This window comes from Octodon degus, unplaced genomic scaffold (genome assembly GCF_000260255.1).
Source record: "Octodon degus isolate 3935 unplaced genomic scaffold, OctDeg1.0 scaffold00050, whole genome shotgun sequence".
Classification (NCBI taxonomy): Eukaryota; Metazoa; Chordata; class Mammalia; order Rodentia; family Octodontidae; genus Octodon; species Octodon degus.
The window spans coordinates 5,272,472-5,294,588 of NW_004524626.1; the positions used below are offsets into that span (position 1 = coordinate 5,272,472).

The following is a 22,117-nucleotide window of genomic DNA, read 5'->3' on the forward strand; positions in this document are numbered from 1 at the left end:
TTCTGCAGTTGATTCTTTACTGTCAATGCTATTATTTCCAAGATATCTGGCATGTGATTTCCAATTTCCTCAGTGCTAGTGTCTTCTGCAGTTGTACTGGGTGGACTCGGGGCCTGAGACTGCATTTTATTCCTTCTCTTTGTCATTTTTTATACCACTGTCTTCTGTCTGACCTTTGGTGTAGAGCTTAGATAGAGTTATTACCAGGTCCAGATCTATGAAGTTCAGATTTCTCCAGGTGGGTGTTGTTTGGATCTGACTGCTGTGCTCCACTTCTTTCTGCTGCAGTCGTTAGAGTTGAACCCTTTGTGTCTCTCTGGCAAGATGTTCTGCTCCTGAATCACCTGGGTGGGTCTTGCCTCTAGCCTCTTTGCAGGGAGTTCTGCTGAAGGGTTCCGTGCTGGGCCTGCACTCTGGGTCTATTCAGGTTCCCGTGGGTCGTCTCACTCACTCACAGTACCTGCGCTCTGGGTCTAATTCAGGATCCCGGCCTCAGTCGTCTCACTCACTCATGGGGCCTGCGCTCTGGGTCTGTTCAGAATCCCGCTGCCCTGCGTCATCTCACTCACTCGCCATGCCTGCGCTCTGGGTCTGTTCAGGATCCTGCCACCAGGGTCGTCTCACTCACTTGCCGGGCCTGCGCTCTGGGTCCATTGAGGATCCGGCAGGCCCCTGGTCGTCTCCATATTTTTTTAATGTCATTTGTTTTGACTCCTTCTTTCTCCTTGATGCCTATTAGTGTCACAGTGTTCATCTTTCCATCGTCTTGCAGATGATGGATTGTTTCTTCTGCTTCCTAGTTGTTCTTAAGAGATCTTTTCTCATCTTTTCACTAGCTGCACCAGCGTTTTCAAGATCTGAAATTCTGTCTTCACTTTCACTTAAACGGTTTTGCAAGCTTGTGATTGAGATTTTAATTTCCTCTATATCTCTTTGATTGTGCTTCATGAGATCTATTTCTTTCCTGTATTGCTCATTCAAGGAATCGGTCATTTTTCTAATCTCCTCCATTTTTCTGTCAATGTCTTTCTTTAGAAGCAGTTATTAATTCTTTCACTGCAGTGGGGTTTTTTTTCAGATTGGGTTTCCTCTCTATGTTTCTGTAGTTGATTTTTTACTTCAGATGCTGAGTTCTGAGAATTCTTTTCTTATTTCAGAAAATTCCGCTCTGAGTTCCTCTATGACTTTCTGCTGTTGCTTATTTACTATCGGCGCTATTAATTCATAATTTTGAGCTGAACTAGTGTCCTCTGCACTTGTTCTGGGTGGGCACTGGGTTTCCTGCATATGTTTCTGCATTTGATTCTTTACTGCAGATGTTATTAATTCAAGGATTTCTTTTTTCATTTCCGATCTGAGTTCCTCTGTACCTTTCTGCAGCTCTTTCTTTATTTCAGAAGCTGTTGATTCATTGATTTCAGCTGTGTGATTCCCAATTTGTTCTGTCTTAGTGTCCTCTGTACTTGTAATGGGTTGGTTTGGGTTCTGAGATTGCATTTTGCTCCTTCTCTTTGTCATTTTGTGTAGCACTGTCTTCTGACCTTTGTTGTAGATCTTTGTTGCAGTTGTAACCTTAACACCTACTGAAGTTCCGGTGCAGATCTACAAAGTTTGGATTTATCCAGTTGTGCCTGGCTGGGGTCTAACTATTATGCTTAGCTCCTTCCTGCTGCTGCCCTTGGGGGTGAACCTGTTGTGCCCCTGTGGCAAGATGTTCTACTCCTGGACTAGCTGGGTGGTTCTATCCCCTACACTCTCTGCCGGGACTGCAGCTGCATGGTTTCACCTCAGGCCTGTATGCCAGGCCTGATCTCAGTTGGGCCTGGTCTAGGACTGGACTCTTTGGTGTGCATTTTGAAGACAACAATATGTAATATAACCATTGTTAATTTTCTACCATCTCTTAAAATTTTGTATCATTTTTATTTTTCTCTCTAAAATACAAAAATAATTTGGACTTTAGGACAAAGTATATCCTTCCAGACCATAAATTAAGCACTATCAATACCCCTAGCATTATGTATTCCTGATGTGACTAGGGCCTTTAACCTGTTTGTTGATGAATGAAGATCTATGTAGCACTGGGTGTCTGACCCAAATTATTGGCCCTTTGGAAAGGCCCATCATGTGTATATCAAAGAGTCCAGACTGTGTGGCTAAGGGCTGGTCTCACTGCTTAAGAGCAAAAGCAGAAACCATCCTAATTAAAGAAGTTTGGCCCTAGGACAAAATCTAACAGTTCAAGTCCCACATGCTGTTATGGAGTTGTTAAATAGTTGGGAACACCACTGGTTTTCAAATAGACATGTTACTCAATATCAAGGACTGCTTTGTGAAAATGCCTGACTTATTTTTCAATTGGCTAAATCTCTGAACCCAGTGACCTTTTGCCCACTGAGTTTCCCCATCCCTGACCATGACTGTCTAGCTTTGGCTGATGAGATTTTTGCTATCTGGCCAGATCTACAGATGGAGTCCTTGTCAGATGCTGAGTACACTCTGTCTATGCATGGAAATAGTTCAGTCAAGGATGGAAAACATCAGTTGGATATGCTGATTTTTACCATACAGGAAGTCTCCTAGCTGAACATCTTCCACAAGAATAGTCTGTTCAGCAAGCTGAAATATGGATTTTGATACCAATTCTTTTTTGGGGTAGGATATCAGGAACCAAACTTAGGACTACTTAGTTGTTAGGCAGTCACTGTATGGAGTTAAACACCCAGCTCCACCACAAACTCTTAACCGGAGAAAAGGAAAGAAAGTGAGCATGTATACTGATTCAAGGTATGCTTTTGACACTGATCATATCCACAGAATGCTATCCAAAGAAAGTGGACTTCTCGCAGCAAAAAGAAAACAAATTAAAAATAAGGATAAAATTTCTCAACTCCTGACTGCAATTTGGAAGCCTAAAAAGTTGTCATTATCCCCTGTAAAGAACAGAATTATCATCTGGGCATAAACCACCACAAGTTATCAAAGTTTCAGAAATTCATCCATGGATCCTCCACTCTCCAGTTGAAAGGCACACCCAGATGACTGCTGGAAAGTATGTGGATGAGTCAACTCCCCTTAAACTAATGTGGAAGAGACAATGCAAGCCTTGCTTCTATCATGCTGGATGCTACAGATAAATGCTTGATTGAAGCTTGGAAGACAATGTTCACAGAATTCCAAGTGTGACTATTTACTCAAGTCCCTCTTATGTGTACTTATTGTGCTATCCAGCTTGGTTCTTTCTCCCTATCCTCTTACTGCTTGCAACCTTTGCTTTGGCCTTGTGGGCAATTGTCCCAGAAGAGTAGAAGACAACCAGTAAAGCTTTTTGTAAACCTTCTGGACTATTCTAGACTTATTAGCATAGAAACAGGTTTCTTTTTAGGGCACTACAAACTCCTTTTAAAAGATTAACTCTAAATCTCTTCTATTTTGGAGACTGCTACAGCAAGAAAGTCTTTCTAGTCCTATAGCAGTGACATATTATGAACCTTGGAGTTGATAGTAAGTGGCCTAAGCTAATTGATTTAGTCCCACCTTCCTGCTGACTAGAGCAGTTGTTCCATGCCCAACTGAACTGGCTAGGCTCATCCCAACCAAGATTGGTATTACCTTGATGCTCCTCTTAAATCTGTGAGAGGCCATTTGGGCCAGGACACTTTTTTTATGATTGTACTTGATGTAAGTGATAACAAGGGCATAAGGTGCTTTTTGTGTACTGTGTACAGTACTGCGGCCTTGGGAAGGGAGTGGTGGTTATAAATTCAGGAGCTTTATTGACCTTTGTCCATCACACAATCTTGCCACCCACCCCACTCAGACAGTGCCAAGTTTTGAGGATTCAAGCCAGTGTTATGTGCCTCTGATGTAATTGCTTTCTGTGCCTAGTTCTCCCTTGCACCCATGTCTTGGACACCTGCCCAGGCAGGAGGCAGAGAGGAAGCAGCTGAAAGAGTGGGGATTGGTTGACATATCTCATGTTAGCCAAGCCTCCTACAGTGTCCTCCTAACCAGCAACCAGGGTTAAACAAGTCTCAGAGGAGTAGTGAGCAACTTGTGGAGACAAGTACCTCCTGAAAGAAGGTGACAAACTAGCACTGGTGGGGATGGAAGGTTCTGGTCCAGGACGGGAAGAGTATTGGGCAAAGCTGGGAAGGGGACTCAAGAGGATGATTTGCACAGGGAAATTATTGGTTTCTGAGTAATAGTCTCTGGCCATTTCTCTATGATTAGGGAAAGTTTACTCTCTAATCAGTCTCTTCCTTCATTCTCATTGTCTTCTTCCCCCTTTTCCTTCTCCTTTTCATCTCTTCTCTCACTGCCTCTTCCACAACATCCCATGAATCTCCCTCCCCTCTCTGAGCCCTCTCTTCCCTTCTCACAACTCTACTCCTTTCCATCACCTCTGGAGCTCCCTATCCCCTTCCTAGACCTCAGAACCTCCCTTTCATCCCCATCCTCTCTTCCCTGCAGGATGACACAGCTCAGCCTTTCCTGGCTGGGACTGGGGCCGGTTTCAGCTTCCCCTTGGTTGATTGGGCTTCTGGTTGGGGTTGCTTGGCTCCTGGCCCAAATTCTGACCTGGACATATAAATTCTATGAAAAATCTCGACGCCTTCAATGTTTTCCTCAGCCTCCCAAACGAAACTGGATCCTGGGTCATCTGGGCATGGTAAGCATGACAACAGAAGGGGTCTGGGACACTGGAGTGGATGGGTTCCTGAAAGGTCAGGAAGAGGATCAAGAAATTGGGGTTCAGAAGGATGTCTTGGTCCAGGACAGCAGAGAACAAGGGAGGTGGCCCACTTATTCTTTTGTGTCACTTGTTCCGTGGATGTACTGCCCCAAGCTTGTCTTTCATCCCTGTTCTTCCCCCATAGTCTGCTTTCAATTCATTTCAGGCCAGGCTTGCTCATGTTGACACACCTGTGAGTGGCCCTCATGGTGACCTACATGGAATGAAGACTCCTTATGCTTCCATGTTCCCTAGTGCTGGACCTGAGGCCTTGTGAGGGACACTGTCCAGAGTCTGCTCCCTGGATTGTGTCCTTGGGTCAGCCCATCTCTAAGGTTTTGCTTGTTCACAGGAATGAAATGTAATTCCCTCACACAATACAGGGGCATATCTACTCTTTCTCTCTCTCTCACACACACACACACAGAGGTTATGAGCTGCCTCCCCTGTTCCCCTTTCTTTGTAGCTTCAACTAATCTTGTTCTCTTCCTCTAACATGTCATAATAAGCCCTGTTGCCCAACTTGATAAAAAGTTCATCACTCATTTCCCCTTTCAGAAACTGTCTGTGACACCCTCTAACTTCCTTCAGGGCATGCTTTTGTCTCTGATTTAGATCTGCTCATCCCCTTTTTTATTTTTCTTTTTTAAAATTAATTTTATTGAGAAACAAATAGACAGTTTCAAACCCAATTAGTAGGATTGTTTCAACAATTAATACATTGCATATTGTTGTCTTCATAGTGGTTACACATAATACAAGATGCAGACATGATATCCTGTCCAAACACTATTAGTACAAATCGTTTTAATTGAATTAAGAGAAAGTAGCTGTATATCTATCTTAACTATTTTTTATATACAGATACAAAATGGCCCTTCATTTGTTTCCCCCTTTTTTTGTTTAGTTTTGTTAGAGATGGGTATTTCATTGCCATTTAAATATTTTAGGTGTGTGAATTCAGCAAAAGAATCCAATATAGTCTGGTAGTCCATAATCGTAGTGGGTTATCCATAGGACTGGCAACGTCAGAAATTGTTGACTTGAGCCTTTTACAGCTCTGCATATTAATATGGCAATACTTTTTATACTTTGTTTTCATACTTTTCTGCTGGATGGTTAAGACCAAAATAAAGCAAGACCTATATAAGAAGAAATCTAATTTTTGTATCTGACATGTCAGTCAAATCCCTTCAGGATATATCCTGAAACCCTGCACCACAGTTTGAAGATCATTTGTCAGTGTCAGCCCTGTGGATGAGCTACAGTCATTGCTTGACCAATTTGCTCTCTGTGAAAGCCTGAGAGAATGTTTTCTCTCCTTATGATTCTCCTTAGGCACACTACATTGTTGATCACTTTCCTCTGTGGTCCCATAATTTCCTTGATTAGAAAATTTGGGAATCACTGAGTTACAGGATGTTACAGTAGATTCTCTTATGTCCTGAGTTTCAGTGGGTTTTTGGAGAGGATGCTCTTGTGTCACAGTCTACTGCACTGCAGATGCTCACAGGTACAAGTCACCACCCCGCTGGAGACTTCAGAGGTCCTCTCTCTTCTCCTGAAGTCTGTCTACAGTGCTGTGTGAACTCTTCTCCATGAGAGGAACTACAGGTGGGGAGGATCAGTTAGGACATGAAAATGTGTGAAATAAGCCCTAGGGACAAGCCCAGAAGCCATACTGCTGGCCATAAACTAACATGCTGTGGGTAAAGAGATGGAGTCCCTCTATCCTTAAAAATCCAGACATACGTTCACTACAGAGACTATTTCCTCCAGAGGCTAAAGAAGACACCAACTTGACACCCAGAATAGATTTTATGTCAGTGTTCTCCAAAATAAGAGTCGCAATGGGATATGCATGCACCCAAACACATTCACACACATACACACAGAGTCATGTGTAAGTTAACAATTGGGGCTTGTTTTGAGAAGTTCATCCTGGGACAAGTTGTTCCCTGTGTCAGTATAGTATAGTGTATCTTGCACATGCGGAGATGGTATAGCTGACTACACACCTAGGCTATTGGATACAGTATCTTGGTGTTTGTATACAAAGTTGTACAGCATTTTTTGGTTCTGGATACCATGAGTAATGTAACGCAATGGTATTTCTGTATGTAAAAGTATCCAAACCACAAAAATGATGGTAAAATTACTGGGAATAAGGAATTTCTCAGCTATGTTAAAATCTTATGGGGCTAATCTCAAATGTGTTGTAAACAGAAGCATATAGTACATGATTATATATAAAGCTAGTGTATATGCACATTTATATGTATACATGTGTGCATGCATTCCCACTGTTTTATGCAATTCTTATATAATTATGGAGATGAGAACTCCCATCATCTGTCATCTGCAAGCTGCAGAATCAGGAGGCTGATAGTAGAATGATTCACAGAGTCCAAAGTCATGATTATATAGCTTAGGGAGGGGCTGATACTGTTAAGTCCTAGATTCTGGAGTCTTTGACATCCAAGAGCAGGAAAAGAGAGGTGGGTGTTCCATCTCCAGAAGAGGGAGTTAATTCACCCTTGCTCTGCTTTTTCTGTTCCACCTGGATCTCAGTGGATTGGGTGATGCCTGCCCTACACAGGAGAGTGGGGCTTCTTACACATTTTACTGATACATATGCTAATTTCTTTCTTTCTGCAAACAACTTTGCAGACACAACCAGAGATTGTGTTTCACCAGTTATTTGGGCATTCATTAGCATAGCCCAGTTGCCATCTGAACCACACTCTCTGAGGAAGTGACTGCTTCTGCCTTGTTTGCAGATTCCCCCCACAGAACAGGGCTTGAAGGATGTGGCTAAGCTGGTGGACACCTACTCCCAGGGCTTTATAAGCTGGATGGGTCCCATCATTCCCCTCATCACTTTGTGTCACCCTGACCTCGTCCGAGCTGTCCTGAATGCCTCAGGTACCTATGTAGAACTTGTGGTGGTGGGTACCATAATTCATGCAAGGGCTTCCAGCCCCTCTGTCCATACTCCTCTGTGAAGCCCCTAAAGCAACTGAGTTGTTCCTTTCCTCTTCTCCCAGACTCTTTCCACTTACTTTCATATGCTCACCAGTCCCCATTTCCATCTACTTCCTCTCCTGTCATGCTTCATCCCCATCCTGATGTTCTGGACACCACTGAAGCTCCAAGAGACCTAATTCCAAAGCCCTGTCCTGGAGAAACACTCAGGATTGAGGAGATGGATTTGGACAGAGACATCACCAACCTCAAGCACAGGTCAGAGGGAGATGTGAAGTCTCTGTTGAGGCAGGCTTGAAGTCTTCCTGAGGAAGAGGTACTTGAGGAAGTTCTGGAATGATGAATAGGAAGGTTTTTAAGCAGAAGCAGGTGGTGCATTGCACATCAGAAGCATTTGAGGCTCGCTACAAGGTCTCACACCAGCCTTGCCATGCTCAGGCCCAGAGCAATGAGGATAGTTTGCAGCTTGTGTGAGGTCTGGGCTGTGATCCTCCTAACACTCGGCTCTGCTAGACTGGTTTCTTTCTACCTTATCCCATGGCCCATCCCCCAGATGGTCAGTGTCCTTCTGTTTCAGGCCTTAGGAATTCCCCCTGAGACTGGCAGACCTCTTCCCAACCTGAATCCTTCCCTCTGACCCTGCCATCCTTGTACAGGCTGGGCTGAGTAGAAATAGGACTGTAACTCAAAAACCATGGCTCTGGTGCCTAAGTTCTGGGTGACTCTGGGAAGATCTCAAGTTCCTTATAGATACCAATATTTCTTTTAGTTGTGAGTGATAGAAACTCACCAACTTGTAGTCTATATGAAGGAAAGAAAATAATGACTGTAAAGACTTAGTGAGTAGAGGGGTAGTGTCCACAAACATGCCTAGATGCAGGTGTCAATGACATCAGGAATCAGTCTCCTCTCAGTTTTACCTTCTCTGGTGCCACTTTCACTTTCAAGGTAGCCTTATCTTACACTCTAAAGAATAAACCCAAAAATTCAATTTTCATATATTGTCATCAGAGCTTACTAGGGAAAAGATTTAATACAAGACACATAATTTATAGAGTTATTTTACAATATAAACCCAAAAAGTGAAATGAAGATCAGTGTGGAATCTCTGTCCACACACCACAGACCTAAAGAATCCATCTGAGGACCTTGATCCCATGACAATGTCTTCCACAAGCCCATTTGGAGCCCTAAAGCTCACAGCAGGTGTCACTCAAGTCTGCAACAAAGATCTGAATTGGGAAGGCCCAAAAGTCAGTGGAGGAAGCTAGAAAGTCTATACCAGTTGGTGGAGGATCTCTGACAGCAGATTGGGGGATCTGCACTGAATCCAAGAAGTGATGCTCAAGGTAAGGACCAGCACTCCCCCAAAGAGAACTGCAACCATCCTCAGCCACAGCAAAGATCTGAGCTCCTCTGAGGATGAGAATAGCTGAGTTCATATCAAGAAAACCAGTTCAACAAGCTTCTCCAGAAGGATCACAGCACACCATCTTCCTCTTCAATTCCCTTTTTAGGCTGTTGGCAACAATCCTCAGGTGGACCTTCCTCACCCAGAACCACCCAGATTCAGTTCAGCTGGGTGTTGCAAGTTGACCATTAGTTAATCCACCACAGCAGGGGAGCTCACTGCCTCCCCCAACTACACACCTAAGACACTGAGTACAGCAGGAAGAGTTCCGATTAATGACCTATCATATATTTTAGTTGCCCTGGCCTCAGTCATAGAACAAACTCCTCATTCAATCATCATGACTCTGATTACTGACCATGACTCTGAATACTGAGTAATCAGAGTCATAGCATAGGGTTCCCAGTGCTATGACTTTGGGGAACACAAAGCAGTATAATGGTTAATAACTCAGGCTATGATACAGACAGATCCAGAATTGGGACTCAGAGATGTTAGGGTTTGGAAGACACTGGGCAATGTGTTCATAATTCAAAGTTTCAGTATCTTTATCTGGCAGAAAAGAACACAGGTAAAGGTGGTGTTGGGGATCCAAATATGGCAGGACTTTTTATGTCCATGTAACACAGGGATATTAATAGCTGTGATTGTAGGATAAGCTCAGGGAGGCCTGGAGGAACTCAGCCTGAGTATGATGAGCTACTGGAGGTGATATTGAGGCCTCTGTTTGAGTACCGCAACCACATGTCCATCTGTATCATTCAAAGGCATGTACCTTGGGTCTTCTTTGTCCTTTCCAGATTCAGAGCTCAGAGGAAGGTCTCCTGCACACCCAGGGCCTGGCACGCACCTATAGGGATGTGTGCTGCTGGTGGATAGGGCCCTGGCATGCAGTTGTCCGTATCTTCCACCCCTCCTGCATCAAGCCTGTGCTCTTTGCTCCAGGTAGACACTACAGCAACCTATGTCTGCCTGTCACTGAGGTCTCTGTGATACCTCCAGCTGATTGGGTGAATATGTGCAGGCAGGAGGGGCTGTAGCTTTGACACCCCTACCTCTGCCCCACATCAACCCACCAGTCTGGGCTCTGGTCTTGTCTGCTTTGCTCTAAAGTGTCTTTGGGAGAGATCCTGTATAGGCATAACTGATGTATTGACAATTTGTGCCATAAATTTACACTTGGATCCCCACTGTACCTGATGTGTTTTACATTGATCATACCTGAATGATAATTTGGATCTCATGAAGATTGCCATGTTTCTGAGGCTCAGCGATGAACAAGAATTCTAGGAGTATTTTAGGGTTTATGTGGTCCTTGTCTAAGACTGTATTTTCATGTTGCTGGTCATGTCTTGACCATGTTTGGGGATTGTCTGTGATCTTTGATTTTTGTCTAGGGCAAGAGTCAAAGTACATCTCCATGATTTTCAAGGTCCAGCTGAGTCTCATGTAAGCATTATCTCTGATATTAAGAGGGCCATCCTCTAATCTGGTCTGTGAACTGCCTATGGGTCATCCTGAAGTCATTTTATATCTTCCATTGTCCATATCAGAGCATGTTGTGTCATGTCAAGACAGGCCATGTACATTATGTTGAGATGCCTATGTTACATGTCTCGGGTCTAAGGCAAGAGATGTCAGACCTGAGATAGTAGATAGGATGTCATAGGTCTGTGTGAAGATCTCTATCGAGTCTTTTCTGTGTTTGGTTGTTGTAGAACACATTGGATCATGTAAGAGTCAGGTCAAGTTGTGTTGTGATGTGTTAAGCCATGTTAGGCTATGAATTTCCTGTGTTCTGCTGATGCTGCCTAGTTTGGTCTCCTTTTATGTCTCCCCTCCTGCAATTCCTTTATTCCTGGATTCCCTCCTGACATGTTAGGTCTGGGAGGGGGAGGTGCAGACACTGGACTGGGGCCTCCAACTCCCTCCCCCATGCCTAAGACTCCCTTCTTTCTCCACGGTCTCTGATATCTCTTCTTCATATCAGCTGCAATTACATCCAAGGACATGGTCTTCTACCGCTTTCTGAAACCCTGGCTAGGTGAGTACCTGCAGGTGAATGACTTGGGGACAATGCAGGGTCCAAGGAAAGGAGCTGCCATTGCCCACTGCCCATGGATGCCCCACAGGGGATGGGCTCTTGCTGAGTGCTGGTGACAAGTGGAGCTCCCACCGACGCATGCTGACACCCGCCTTCCATTTCAACATCCTGAAGCCCTATGTGAAGATTTTCAACGACAGCACAAAGGTCATGCATGTGAGTCCTCAAGCCCAGGATCCCAGCTGGAGGCTGGAAGTGAAGGAGCAACAGCAGATCAAGTCTAGAGTTCTGGTTCTGATGGGTTGCTTTGAGGCCATTGCTCTTTATTAGTCTGGGTCTTCTCATCTATAAAATGGGGATGAAAATTCTACTTTTTATGTGGTGCTGAGAATTTAATGGAGTCATGTCCCTAGCATACTCTGGATGCTTGGAAGGAGTTAGTTTCCATATTTCTATCTTAGAAGTCATAGAAACTGATCATAGGAAAGAAGAACATCTCATGGAATCTGTAGAGGGGCAACCAGCCACTTCAGAACTCGTTTGTTCAAAGCAGTAAGGACTTACAGATGCTCACAAATGCATATGTCAGGAAGCTGGTTTTTCAGTAAGGGGATAGGTTTATTGATGATTTATGATAAGCCTTGAGTCAGAAAGAAAGCTTTGCTGGTCCTGAATCAGTTCTCTCCCATGTTGGCGGTGTATACATTTTTAGGTTGATTGAGAACAACCTAATTTTGGACAAACAGGCTCTCAAAAGACACATGAGTTGTTCATATGAGAGACACCATCTGGTGAGAGCAAGGGGAAGTGTCAGTGCCTCTTGAAGCTTAGTTTTATTAGAGTTATGAATTCCTTGTTTTTACCACATGTGTTGACCTTTGTCAAAAGTCTTGCACAGAACTTAAGAGGAGATCTGCTTCTAAATAGGGGATTCTGAGCAATGATGTTACACTTTGAGACCCTGAACCAGACACATATGCTTAAATATCACTTTATTTTTTCATACTGAGAATCAAACTCAGGTCCTCATGCATGCCAGGCAAGCACTGTGCTCCTGAACTCCATCCTTTACTCATATGGTTTTTCTCAAATGAAAAGCTAAAATTTTAAGTGCAGTGTAAAGTAGAAGGTAGATAATAGGAAGTATGGAGATAGATCTTTCTCAAAAGAGAAGAGAATCAAGTGATGGAGAAAGGGGAAAGAAGAAGGGAAAACAATGAAAATAGAAATTACATGTTATCTCCATGTATCAACTCTATACAAGGGATGTTAACAGTGTGTACTGCAAACAAGTACCAGTAAAAATTTAAAAACAAGCACATTTCACAGGCTGTGGGTACAGGAAGAAGGTAAGAGTTTCTGGATAGTTGTATGGAGTCCTTTATCCTTCTGAAAAGCTGCTAAATTAGCTCCTTATTGTTTCATGTATTCTACCAGAAGATACAAGATTCCTTGGTTGAATTTTTTTTTCTTGTTCATTTGTTTTTGCAGGGTCTCACTACACAGCCTGGCCTCATAATGATCCTCACTTTCAGCCTCCCCAGCACTGGGATTACAGGCATGAGCTATCATGCCCAGACTGGGGGCCCTGCTCAGCGCGACTGGGGATGAGGCCGGTGTGGCACGTGATGCCAGGCATCAAACCCCTGCCCCTGAGCTTGCCTAACCAGGCACTTAGTCCACTGAGCTATCTCACCAACCCTGAATTCTGCTTTTAGAACATGCAGAAATTAGCTTGCTATTTGTCCAGGGAGAGTCATTTCTTCACCCTTGCATGTTTTTCTTTGCCAACACATCTCTGAGAAATGGTCCGAGTTAACATTAGCGGAGGGTGTGCTTGTCCTGTCAGGAAAGATACTTACTGCCAAGGGATATAACTTTTAGGGTAGGGGTATTTCACTGAATTATCACAATGAAAATAGGAGCATTCTATATATATTAGAAAAGATGCTACATGCCTATTCCATAGCACATGCCATCAATCTTCATTCTCATATCATGTAAGGTAGAAGTTATTTTTGCCCCATTACAGATGGAAAATATGAAGGTCTGACAGATTAAGGAACTTGCTTAAGTTTACCTCGCTAACAAGAGAAGTAGGTGTGGTGGAGCAGGGAAGCACTAGTTTAACTGAGTCCAAAGGAGTTGAGCTTAACTGTTGCTGAAGATTAGACATGTGGGACCTAGGGGAGGCCAATGACCAAGGATTCAGTAAGTGTGGAACACAGAGCTGGGACCCGAATTCAGGGTTCCTGTCTCCCAGCTTTGGGTTTTCCTTTCCTCCTGATAATGGTTTTCATGCCTAACCAAGCCTAGTTTTCCCTACAGTTGGGTACATAAGGCAGGTTCAGGAAGCCGGTTCTGGGGAATCCATCTTGGTGACTGGGGTTGGAGAGGGCTCAAAAGAGTCAAGGTTTGACCACAGCTTCCTTCCCATCTCTGGCCAGGCCAAGTGGCAGCGCCTGATCTCCCAAGGCAATGCCCGTCTGGACATGTTTGAACACATCAGCCTGATGACCTTGGACAGTCTGCAGAAATGCGTGTTCAGCTTTGAGAGCAACTGTCAGGAGTGAGTCTTTTCTTTCAAACCTGGGCCTGGAACCTGGACCATAGAGTCAAGGGGGTGATAGGGAAGGGAAGACTGACCAGAGGGACCAGAAGATCCTTCCTGAAGGAAGTGGGTCAGACTTGACCTTGAATGGCAGGGAGAAAAAGGGATTGTTCTCTCCAGGTAGGTGAATTTGTCTTAGCAAAGGCAAGTAGCTTCTATAGGTAATGTCTATGAAACAGGTAGTGAGGAGATGCCTTGGAAATGAAGTTGGAGGAGTAGGAAGATCTTAAGGAGATCTTAAGGACACTGAAAAGCCTGTCAAAGGGCTGTGAATTTCACCCTGAGCTAACAGGGAACTAGTGAGTGGTGTTTGAGGTAATGTTAGGCATGACCAAAGCTGAGCTCTGTGAAACACTGCCTGTCTTGTAGATGGTAAATGGAGTTGACACTGGATGCAAGGAGGGTATGAATAGCACTGGATCACATGGAATAGAATGAAGTCTTAGCTGTGGAAGTTTCAGGCAAGACTAGACACTGGTTAGGAGAGAAGAGAAGAGATAGTATTCTCCTTAGGCTCTGGGAACCTAGGGTTTAGACGGACCTCATAGAGACTGGATGCAGAAAAAGATGAGATTGTGGACATCAAGTTCTGTGGCTCATCCATACCGTGTATCTGTGAGTCCATGTGTGTGTGGCTACTCAGTTTCCTAGTGCGACATGGCTGCCAGCTGCTGGTGTGAAGGGCCTGCCTGGCTTCAGGTCTGCTGAGCTGTTTCTTCCCTTTATGCCTTCACCCTGCAGCAAGCCCAGCGAGTACATTGCAGCCATCTTGGAGCTCAGCGCCCTTGTGTCCAAAAGACATCAGCAGCTCTTTCTGCACATGGACTTCCTGTACCACCTCACCTGCGATGGACAGCGCTTCCGTCGGGCCTGCCGCGTGGTGCATGACTTCACAGATGCTGTCATCCAGGAGCGGCGTCGCACCCTCAGTAATCAGGGAATTGATGACTTCCTCAAGGCCAAGGCCAAGGCCAAAACTTTGGATTTCATCGATGTGCTCCTGATGAGCAAGGTGGGCTTCTCAAGGGGTAGAATGAATTATATTTTTGTGACACATAGCAATTATGTGTGAATTGGTGTCAACCTATTATCTATCTATCTGTCTATCCATCCATCTATATTATTTATCACCTATAATCTCCTTGCCCTCATCCTCCATTCTTTCTCCTTCCCCAGATCATTTTCTCTCTCTCGAGATATCTAAATACAGACATTGTATTACAAGGATACATACATTGCCATGTTGATTATAGTGCAAATCTCAGTAGCTAAATTATGGAAACAGGCTAGATTCCCACTAACTTATGCATGAACAAAGAAACTGTGGTACATGTGCGCAATGGAGCATGCCTCAGCCATAATGAAAGATAAGCTTGAGTCATTTGTAGGCAAATGGATGGATCTTGAGACCATGATGTAAGTGAAATAAATCAGATAGCGGAGGATAAATGGCTTCTTTTATAGGAGAAATTCTAAAATATAAAAAATTAAGGAGCAAAGTAAAGGTGAGGTAGTGGTAAGCAGGTATCATGCATCTTTATATATCAGATCACATCACTCTGGCTGGATCCAGAAATCACCAAGGAAGGGATGAGCCAGCCAGAGAGGAGCAAATTTCAGATATGGATCTAGAATGGTACCAGAAGTAGAAATCTAAGCCTGAAGTGCTGAAGGGCTTGAGATTTTGTTCTAGAAGTCACTCTAGTAAGATAATGTTCCATAGCTATGTCTGTGTTTATGCCTGTGCTGATAGATACACTAAACTCTTTGATCAGGCAGCCCATTTATTACAGCAATAACAGCTAAGGAGGACAGGAGCAATGGATCCCCTTCTTCATACTTGATCTCAGCCAAAAGTTCGAGAAGTGATGGGTCTCCTTAAATCTCCTTCTCTAGGTCATGCAACCTTTATACCTGCATGGCAGTCGAGTTTAGACCCCAAGAGAAAGGCCAGCATGTTACCAGTTGTGGAGCTGGCTTATCTACCTCTTGTTCCCTCCAGAAAAGAGAAAGATAAAAGAGAGACAGAGGGACAAGAGAGTGAGAACATAGTTCTGGAATATAAGCAATTGCTCTTTGGTACAAAACACGTTTCTCTAGAGGTGATAAATTCTCTGTATTTATCTCCCAAGAATGTGAGAAATGTCTTTGGCATAACGCATATTCTTTAATGTGCAAGGTCAGTTGCCTTTCAATCACCTTTTAAAGAGGATTGTCATTAAAATTTTCTCAGAAGTCCCTCATCATACAGAAACTTGAAAATATTCAGTGAGCCCTGATTGCTACAACTAGGCACAAGGAAGGCAAAGAAGATGCCCACTGGAGGGGGACTCCAGCAGTGGTAATCAAGATAAATCTAATGATATGAGTAGAGTTTAGTTTCTGGAAGGAACAATAATCTTCATAGGGTGTCTGAGGTTAAACCTAGGACTCCACAGAGATGCTGATATTCAGGGGGGTCTTACCTTCTCTGCAGGACAAAGATGGAAAGGAACTGTCAGATGAGGACATACGAGCAGAGGCTGACACTTTCATGTTTGGAGGTGAGGGTCCTAGTGTGGATCTATGCATTGTGTGTGGTATCTCCATCCAGGAATGTGGAAGTTAGGTCCTGGATCTCCCCATTCTGCCCATGCTTCCCATCCCTGCTTCCTCCCTGGGGTCTCAATGGATGGGCGCTGTCCACCCTGTGGTGCTGAAACAGCTCAGAGATCCAAGTTGGCTGTTCCTCAGGCCATGACACCACAGCCAGTGGTCTCTCCTGGGTCCTGTACAACCTGGCGAAGCACCCAGAATACCAAGAGCGCTGCCGGCAGGAGGTGCGAGAGCTCCTGAGGGGCCGTGAGCCTGAAGAGATCGAATGGTGAGTGCAGGTTCTGACAGCCTGTGCGTGAGCCCCCTTTACTGCTACTCTCTGGCTGGAGCAGAGGGATTATTATGTTGTTTATTATGCCGTTATTGTCTTGTGAGTGTAGGCGCTGATTCCAGAAACAGGCCCTAGCACCCAGCCTGAGCAGCAAAGGGGAAGTCTTAGGAACAGAAAGACCTGGGCTGCTGAGAAAATTAGTGACAATGTATGAGGGCAGACAATGCCACTTTACATATGTTCAATACGTACACTACCCCCCTTTCTTTCTTTTTCTGTCAAATTCTATTTTTTCACTATCTTCTCTTCCTGGAGGTTTGGAGTTCACTTGTATCTGAATTCCTACTCTAACATTCAGTCCAGGGATTCATAGGGGACACCTGTGGTCGTAAAGTTGTCTATTATCTAGCATGCCTATGTCATTCTTCCATCCATCCTGCATTCAGTGAATATTCCCTCTGCCTTTCCATCCCCTGTTCTATCTCACCCTTTCTGTGCTACAAAAGACTGGGACAGACCCAGCTCAAGGATCTGCTTTCCACAAGCCTACTTTCTCTGGGGTAGGAAAGTCCTAGATATGAATACTTTTCTAGTTCTTTTTCTTTGCTAATCTCAATGATGTGACTTGCCTAGGAATTATATTATTACATGGAGAAAAGTTTGCACTGGGAAATGTGGAGCTAGTAGTTTGTTTTCCTCCCCTTGGATAGCTGTTGGTTGTGGTTTCCTTAGGGACGACCTGGCCCAACTGCCCTTCCTGACTATGTGCATCAAGGAGAGTCTGCGGCTGCACCCTCCCGCCACAGTGGTCTCCCGCAGCTGCACCCGGGACATTGTGCTACCAGATGGTCGGATCATCCCCAAAGGTGCCACAATGGGTAGAGGTAGGAACAAGCATTCATCTAGCTGTGGGGCCTTGTCCTGACAATGTCTTCTTCTTCCACAGGTGTTATCTGCCTCATCAGTATTTTTGGTACCCATCACAACCCAGCTGTGTGGCCCAACCCTGAGGTGCTGCTTCTGCCCCGCACTCCCCACTCACCCCATCCCACCCCTGCCTCATTCTTCTTTCTTACCAGGGCCTCAAGGAGGGGGAGGCCATCTGAAGGGGGAAATCCACCCCTGCCACACCTGCATCTGATTTTTCCTGTTGGTTTGGTTTCTCTCCAGGTCTATGATCCCTTCCGCTTTGACTCAGAAAACAGCAAGGACAGGTCACCTCTAGCTTTTATCCCCTTTTCTGCTGGGCCCAGGTGAGAACAGTGGCTACCTGAGCTGGGGATGGGCTGAGGGGGACAGTGTCTGGGCATCACACAAAGGAAATCAGGGACAGTTTTGGATGGTCCCAGTACTCAGTTGGCTTCCAGCTGCCTATACAGGTTACATGCAAAGATGTGGAGGAGGGTTGGGTAGGTGTGGAAGGGGCCCGCTGTGGGCTCAGAACCCTGCATTTGTCACTTTTGATCTGAGTTGGGTGCTGGAGTCTAGGAGTACACACACAGTTCAATTGGCGTCCAGGCAAGGTTAGCAGATGTCACTGACCCTGGAGCTGTTCATCAGGGTAGGGTGGAGTCCCTTGACAGGTTCAGGAACAACGGACTTTTTCATGGTTCCCTCCCTGCCCACCTGTCTTCAGGAACTGCATTGGGCAAACCTTTGCCATGACTGAGATAAAGGTGGTGCTGGCACTGACTCTGCTGCACTTCCGTCTCCTGCCCGATGACACGGAACCTCGCAGGAAGCCAGAGCTGATCTTGCGCGCAGAGGGCGGGCTTTGGCTGCAGTTGGAGCTGCTCAGTGCAGACGCCTAGGAGGATCTCAGGCCTAATTTGGAACCCAGCTGACTATACCTTCATTGGCGAATATGAATAAACTGTGCTGTCATCTATGGCTGAGCCTCAGTGAGCACCCTTAGGGGAGCTGGGGACCCATGGGTGGGTGTGGTTGGAAGAGGAGGACCTGGTGGTATTTAGGTACCCTGACTGCCTCTCTGGTTAAGCACAGCACTTCTGCACTAATGGTGGATTCTCTTACTGTTCAAGCACAGATGTATTTGCTTGTAGGGCATGGCTGCAGGAGGTATTTGTGCAGCAAAGGAGTAGGAATGAAAGGAGGACTTCAGGTACAAGATCGAGGCTCTGAATTAGACCTCTTTTTGTGTAAAGTGAGGGTAGGTGCAGCACTGAGGGCTTTGGGTTGTACAGAGCACAGGGAAGGAGGGCCTGCAGGTTCTCCTGGGCTCTTAGTCCTTTTCCTGCTGTGCAAAGCCCCATCCCTCTGTCTGTTCCTCTCAGGGGCATTCAAGCAGAGACTGATGGAGGTGCTGTAGCTCCTGGTGCATGATTCACCCTTTTATTGGATAACAAACTGGATGCCCCAGACCATTTGTCTCCCAGCCCCAGAATAGTTAGCCATTTTCAGGTCCTGATGACTGGTATGGGTATGAGGCTGCTGTTACTACTTATTTGACCGTGAACAGATAGTTTGGATTCAGGCAAAGCCTCCCTAAATACAAAGATACTGACCTAGGTCACTGTTTACAGCCAAACAGAGTAGATGTTCAGGAAGAAAACATACATTTAAGGCCTTTTTCTAAGACAAGCCAAGGACATATCTCTGTCACTTGTAAAATTTAGCCCCAACTCCATAGTCCAGCCTCTGTCCATGGTCCATCTCCTCCTTCCTGCTGCCCTAACATATGGCCATGATGCTAGCAAACATTTTTCTACTCTCTACATTTGCTAATTTCAGTCCCTGTCACTGAAATGTTCTTTCCTCTATCAGTCAAGAAAATTCATATTCTTCCTTTAAAGTCTAGAGAACAATTTCTCCCTCTTCAATTTTCCATAATTCCCAGAAAATATGGCTATCTTAGCCCTTCATATTGTGTTGTGGTTGCTGGCTTGTGGATCTGGGACTGGGAATGATTTAGTTCTGTACCTTCAGTGCCTGAAAATGTCCTAAGCACACAGCAGTTAGTCAATGTATAACTCACATATGCAGTTCAACAGAAGCCTCTACTATTGTCCAAGAGACCCGCATGCTTTGTGTCTAGTTGTGCCCCCCAAAGCCTCATTTAGTCATGGGGCAGGAATTCTAGAGTTTGAGATTAAGTCATGATCCACTGGGATTATGGGCGATCCATGGCTGGGATTATGGATGTGTATACTTCCCCCAGCCTGGGTCAGAGAGCCTGAATGTGACATAAGAGTGACAGAGAGACAGACTTCCTCTCTGTTGCCATTGTTATTGTTCCACCACTATGAACTGGATGCTCTCTGCCTTGTATCACTCTGCCTTGGAGCCAGCCAAGTATGGACTGAAACCTCCAGTAAGTGTGAGTTAAATAAACCTTTCCTTCCTTCTTTTTGGGTGTTGGGTATTTGTCCCAGCAACGAGAGAAGAGTAACTGAGACACGACCAAATTCTCAGACCTAGTGGATCTTCATATTCAGTGTCCTGTAATGGAACTCTTACACGCAGGTTTTCTGAACACAGTGAATTCCACACACCCTGTTCATAAGAACACAATTAACAGTTTGGGCTACATTGATAGGGAAGTCCTGTTATTACTCTCAGTGGGCAGATGAGGCTGAGCCCAAGTTTGAGTGTGCTATCAAATAAATATTTGTGCTTCCTCAAACTACATATATTAAAATCCTAATCCTCAGTGGGATAGTGTTAGAAGGCAGGCCCTTGGTAGGGGATTAGGTAATGAAATCTACATACTCATGAATGGGCTTAGGTATCTTTATAGTAGAGACCTCAGTCACCTGGTTCTGTCCTTTTCCACTTGAGAACATAGTAAAAACATGATCTAAAAACAATGAAGTAGATAATCATCAGCCACTGAAACTGTTGGTAGCTTGATTTTGAATTTCCAGCCTCTAGCACTAACAAATAAATTTCTGTTATTCATAATCCACCCAGTCCACAGTATTTTGTGATAGCTCTCTAAATGTGGAGTGCTAAACAAATAGATAAAGCACATTTTGACTTCCCCTCAGCGTTACATCAGAGTCCCTTGTTCTTCCTGGAGATGGGCTGTTTCAGAAATACCACAAAACATTATTCTTTCCATAAAAGATAGGATTGCCACATTGCCCCATACTTCTCGTCCATATGTTACTGTAGGGGTAAGGTGTATCTCTGGCCCAAAGGAAACAAAAAACAGTCATAGCCCCTCTGACATTCTTGTGCTTGGGACCAAGCTGTTCTCTCCTTTCAGCATATGTTTGTCTTTTAAAAGAACACTGCTCCATGTTCCGATGTGTAGGCCTCCTTTTGTCTCCCCTGTTGACCTCCTTAACCAAGTGGCCTAATCTAAATAAGCTCTTACATTTGGTATTCTTACTCTAGTCCTGGCAAGTTATTTTACCCATCTGGCCTCTGCAGTGTTGTCTCACACAGCACTATGAACTTTAACACTTAATGCTCTGAGGTCAATGCCATGTTTACTGAATAAAACCCAGAGGGCTCAACAGTATACATACTGAAAGAGCTCATATGGTGTTACATAGCAACAGTGTATAAAACATTTTCAAAAGAGAGACAGTCACTACCAAAAAATAGCCAAACATGTGACTGAGAGCCAGAAGTTAGCCTGTAGTTGGCCATGCTGAGCAGCAACTGAGAGCGCACAGGGCAAAGGACTCCTGACACCATACCTACTCCTTTTGGATGCTGCAGATAAGAAATTACACTCGAAAAATACACATACACTGGGATGCAACTGAGAAAGAATATGCAACTCAATTCCAACAGTTGATACACTCATCTTCCAGAGCCTTAATTCCTCCTGGGTATTCCCTTAAGTCAACTCTATAGTACCACTAGGCCGCTAAATCCTAGGGAAAATGTGAAAAAAAATGCCATGGCAATAGGGCATATGTGGAAGCTGCTGAACAGCATAGGACATCTGGTCAACCACATATTTGGGGCTGAGGGTCCAAAGTTGACAAGGAAAAATCTGGAGACTAGGGATGGCATCACCAGGTTCCAGGTACCCCTGGTATCTTTGAAATGTTTGAGGCAATTATTTCTGGTGATTTGATCCATTTAGACTCTGTTTAGGTCTGGACTGCCCATCCTAGAGTCATTGAAAATCCTGGCATCTCTCAGACAGAGAGGACTTCTTTAAAGGAAGATGCTCAAGAGTGTGGGCTTCCAAAGATTAAGGACCCAGCAAAGTGCCTTTCTTGTTGAGTCTAAAGAGGGTCCAGCTCCTTAGCACTATCCAATTTATTTATGAGCTTCTGGCCATCATTCTGTCATTACATTCACTTCACGGGTGAGGAAATAGAGTTTAATAAGCTGAGGACTCAACACATACATGGTGGATATGGGACTGAAGAAGTCCAGATAATTCTCCAGAAATTATGAAAAACTATCAACCATAAATCCGAGAAACTCAGAGAATCCCTAGTAGGCTAAGGGATGTACGTATACAGAGACACACACAGCTT

General features: G+C 44.6%; 1 protein-coding gene across 4 annotated transcripts; it reads left to right on the top strand.

Moving 5' to 3' along the window:
- Positions 1-4,048: 4,048 nt before the first annotated feature.
- LOC101564314 (docosahexaenoic acid omega-hydroxylase CYP4F3-like) lies at positions 4,049-18,503 on the top strand. 4 transcript variants are annotated; one of them, XM_004632639.2, is made up of 13 exons: positions 4,049-4,083; positions 4,474-4,672; positions 7,516-7,660; positions 11,122-11,175; positions 11,264-11,391; positions 13,623-13,744; positions 14,528-14,798; positions 16,263-16,329; positions 16,520-16,649; positions 17,385-17,518; positions 17,599-17,663; positions 17,823-17,905; positions 18,289-18,503. In XM_004632639.2, exons 2-13 carry the CDS (start codon positions 4,475-4,477, stop codon positions 18,461-18,463), a joined length of 1,572 nt encoding a protein of 523 aa, XP_004632696.1. In that variant the 5' UTR covers positions 4,049-4,083; position 4,474; the 3' UTR covers positions 18,464-18,503. The 4 variants fall into 4 exon arrangements, 2 of the variants coding, with proteins under 2 accessions (XP_004632696.1, XP_012370550.1); XM_012515096.2 differs by lacking the exon at positions 7,516-7,660 and adding an exon at positions 9,932-10,076; XR_002821407.1 differs by lacking the exons at positions 7,516-7,660; positions 17,599-17,663 and adding an exon at positions 9,932-10,076 and having other exon boundaries at positions 17,385-17,536; positions 18,289-18,302.
- The last annotated feature ends 3,614 nt before the right edge of the window (positions 18,504-22,117 follow it).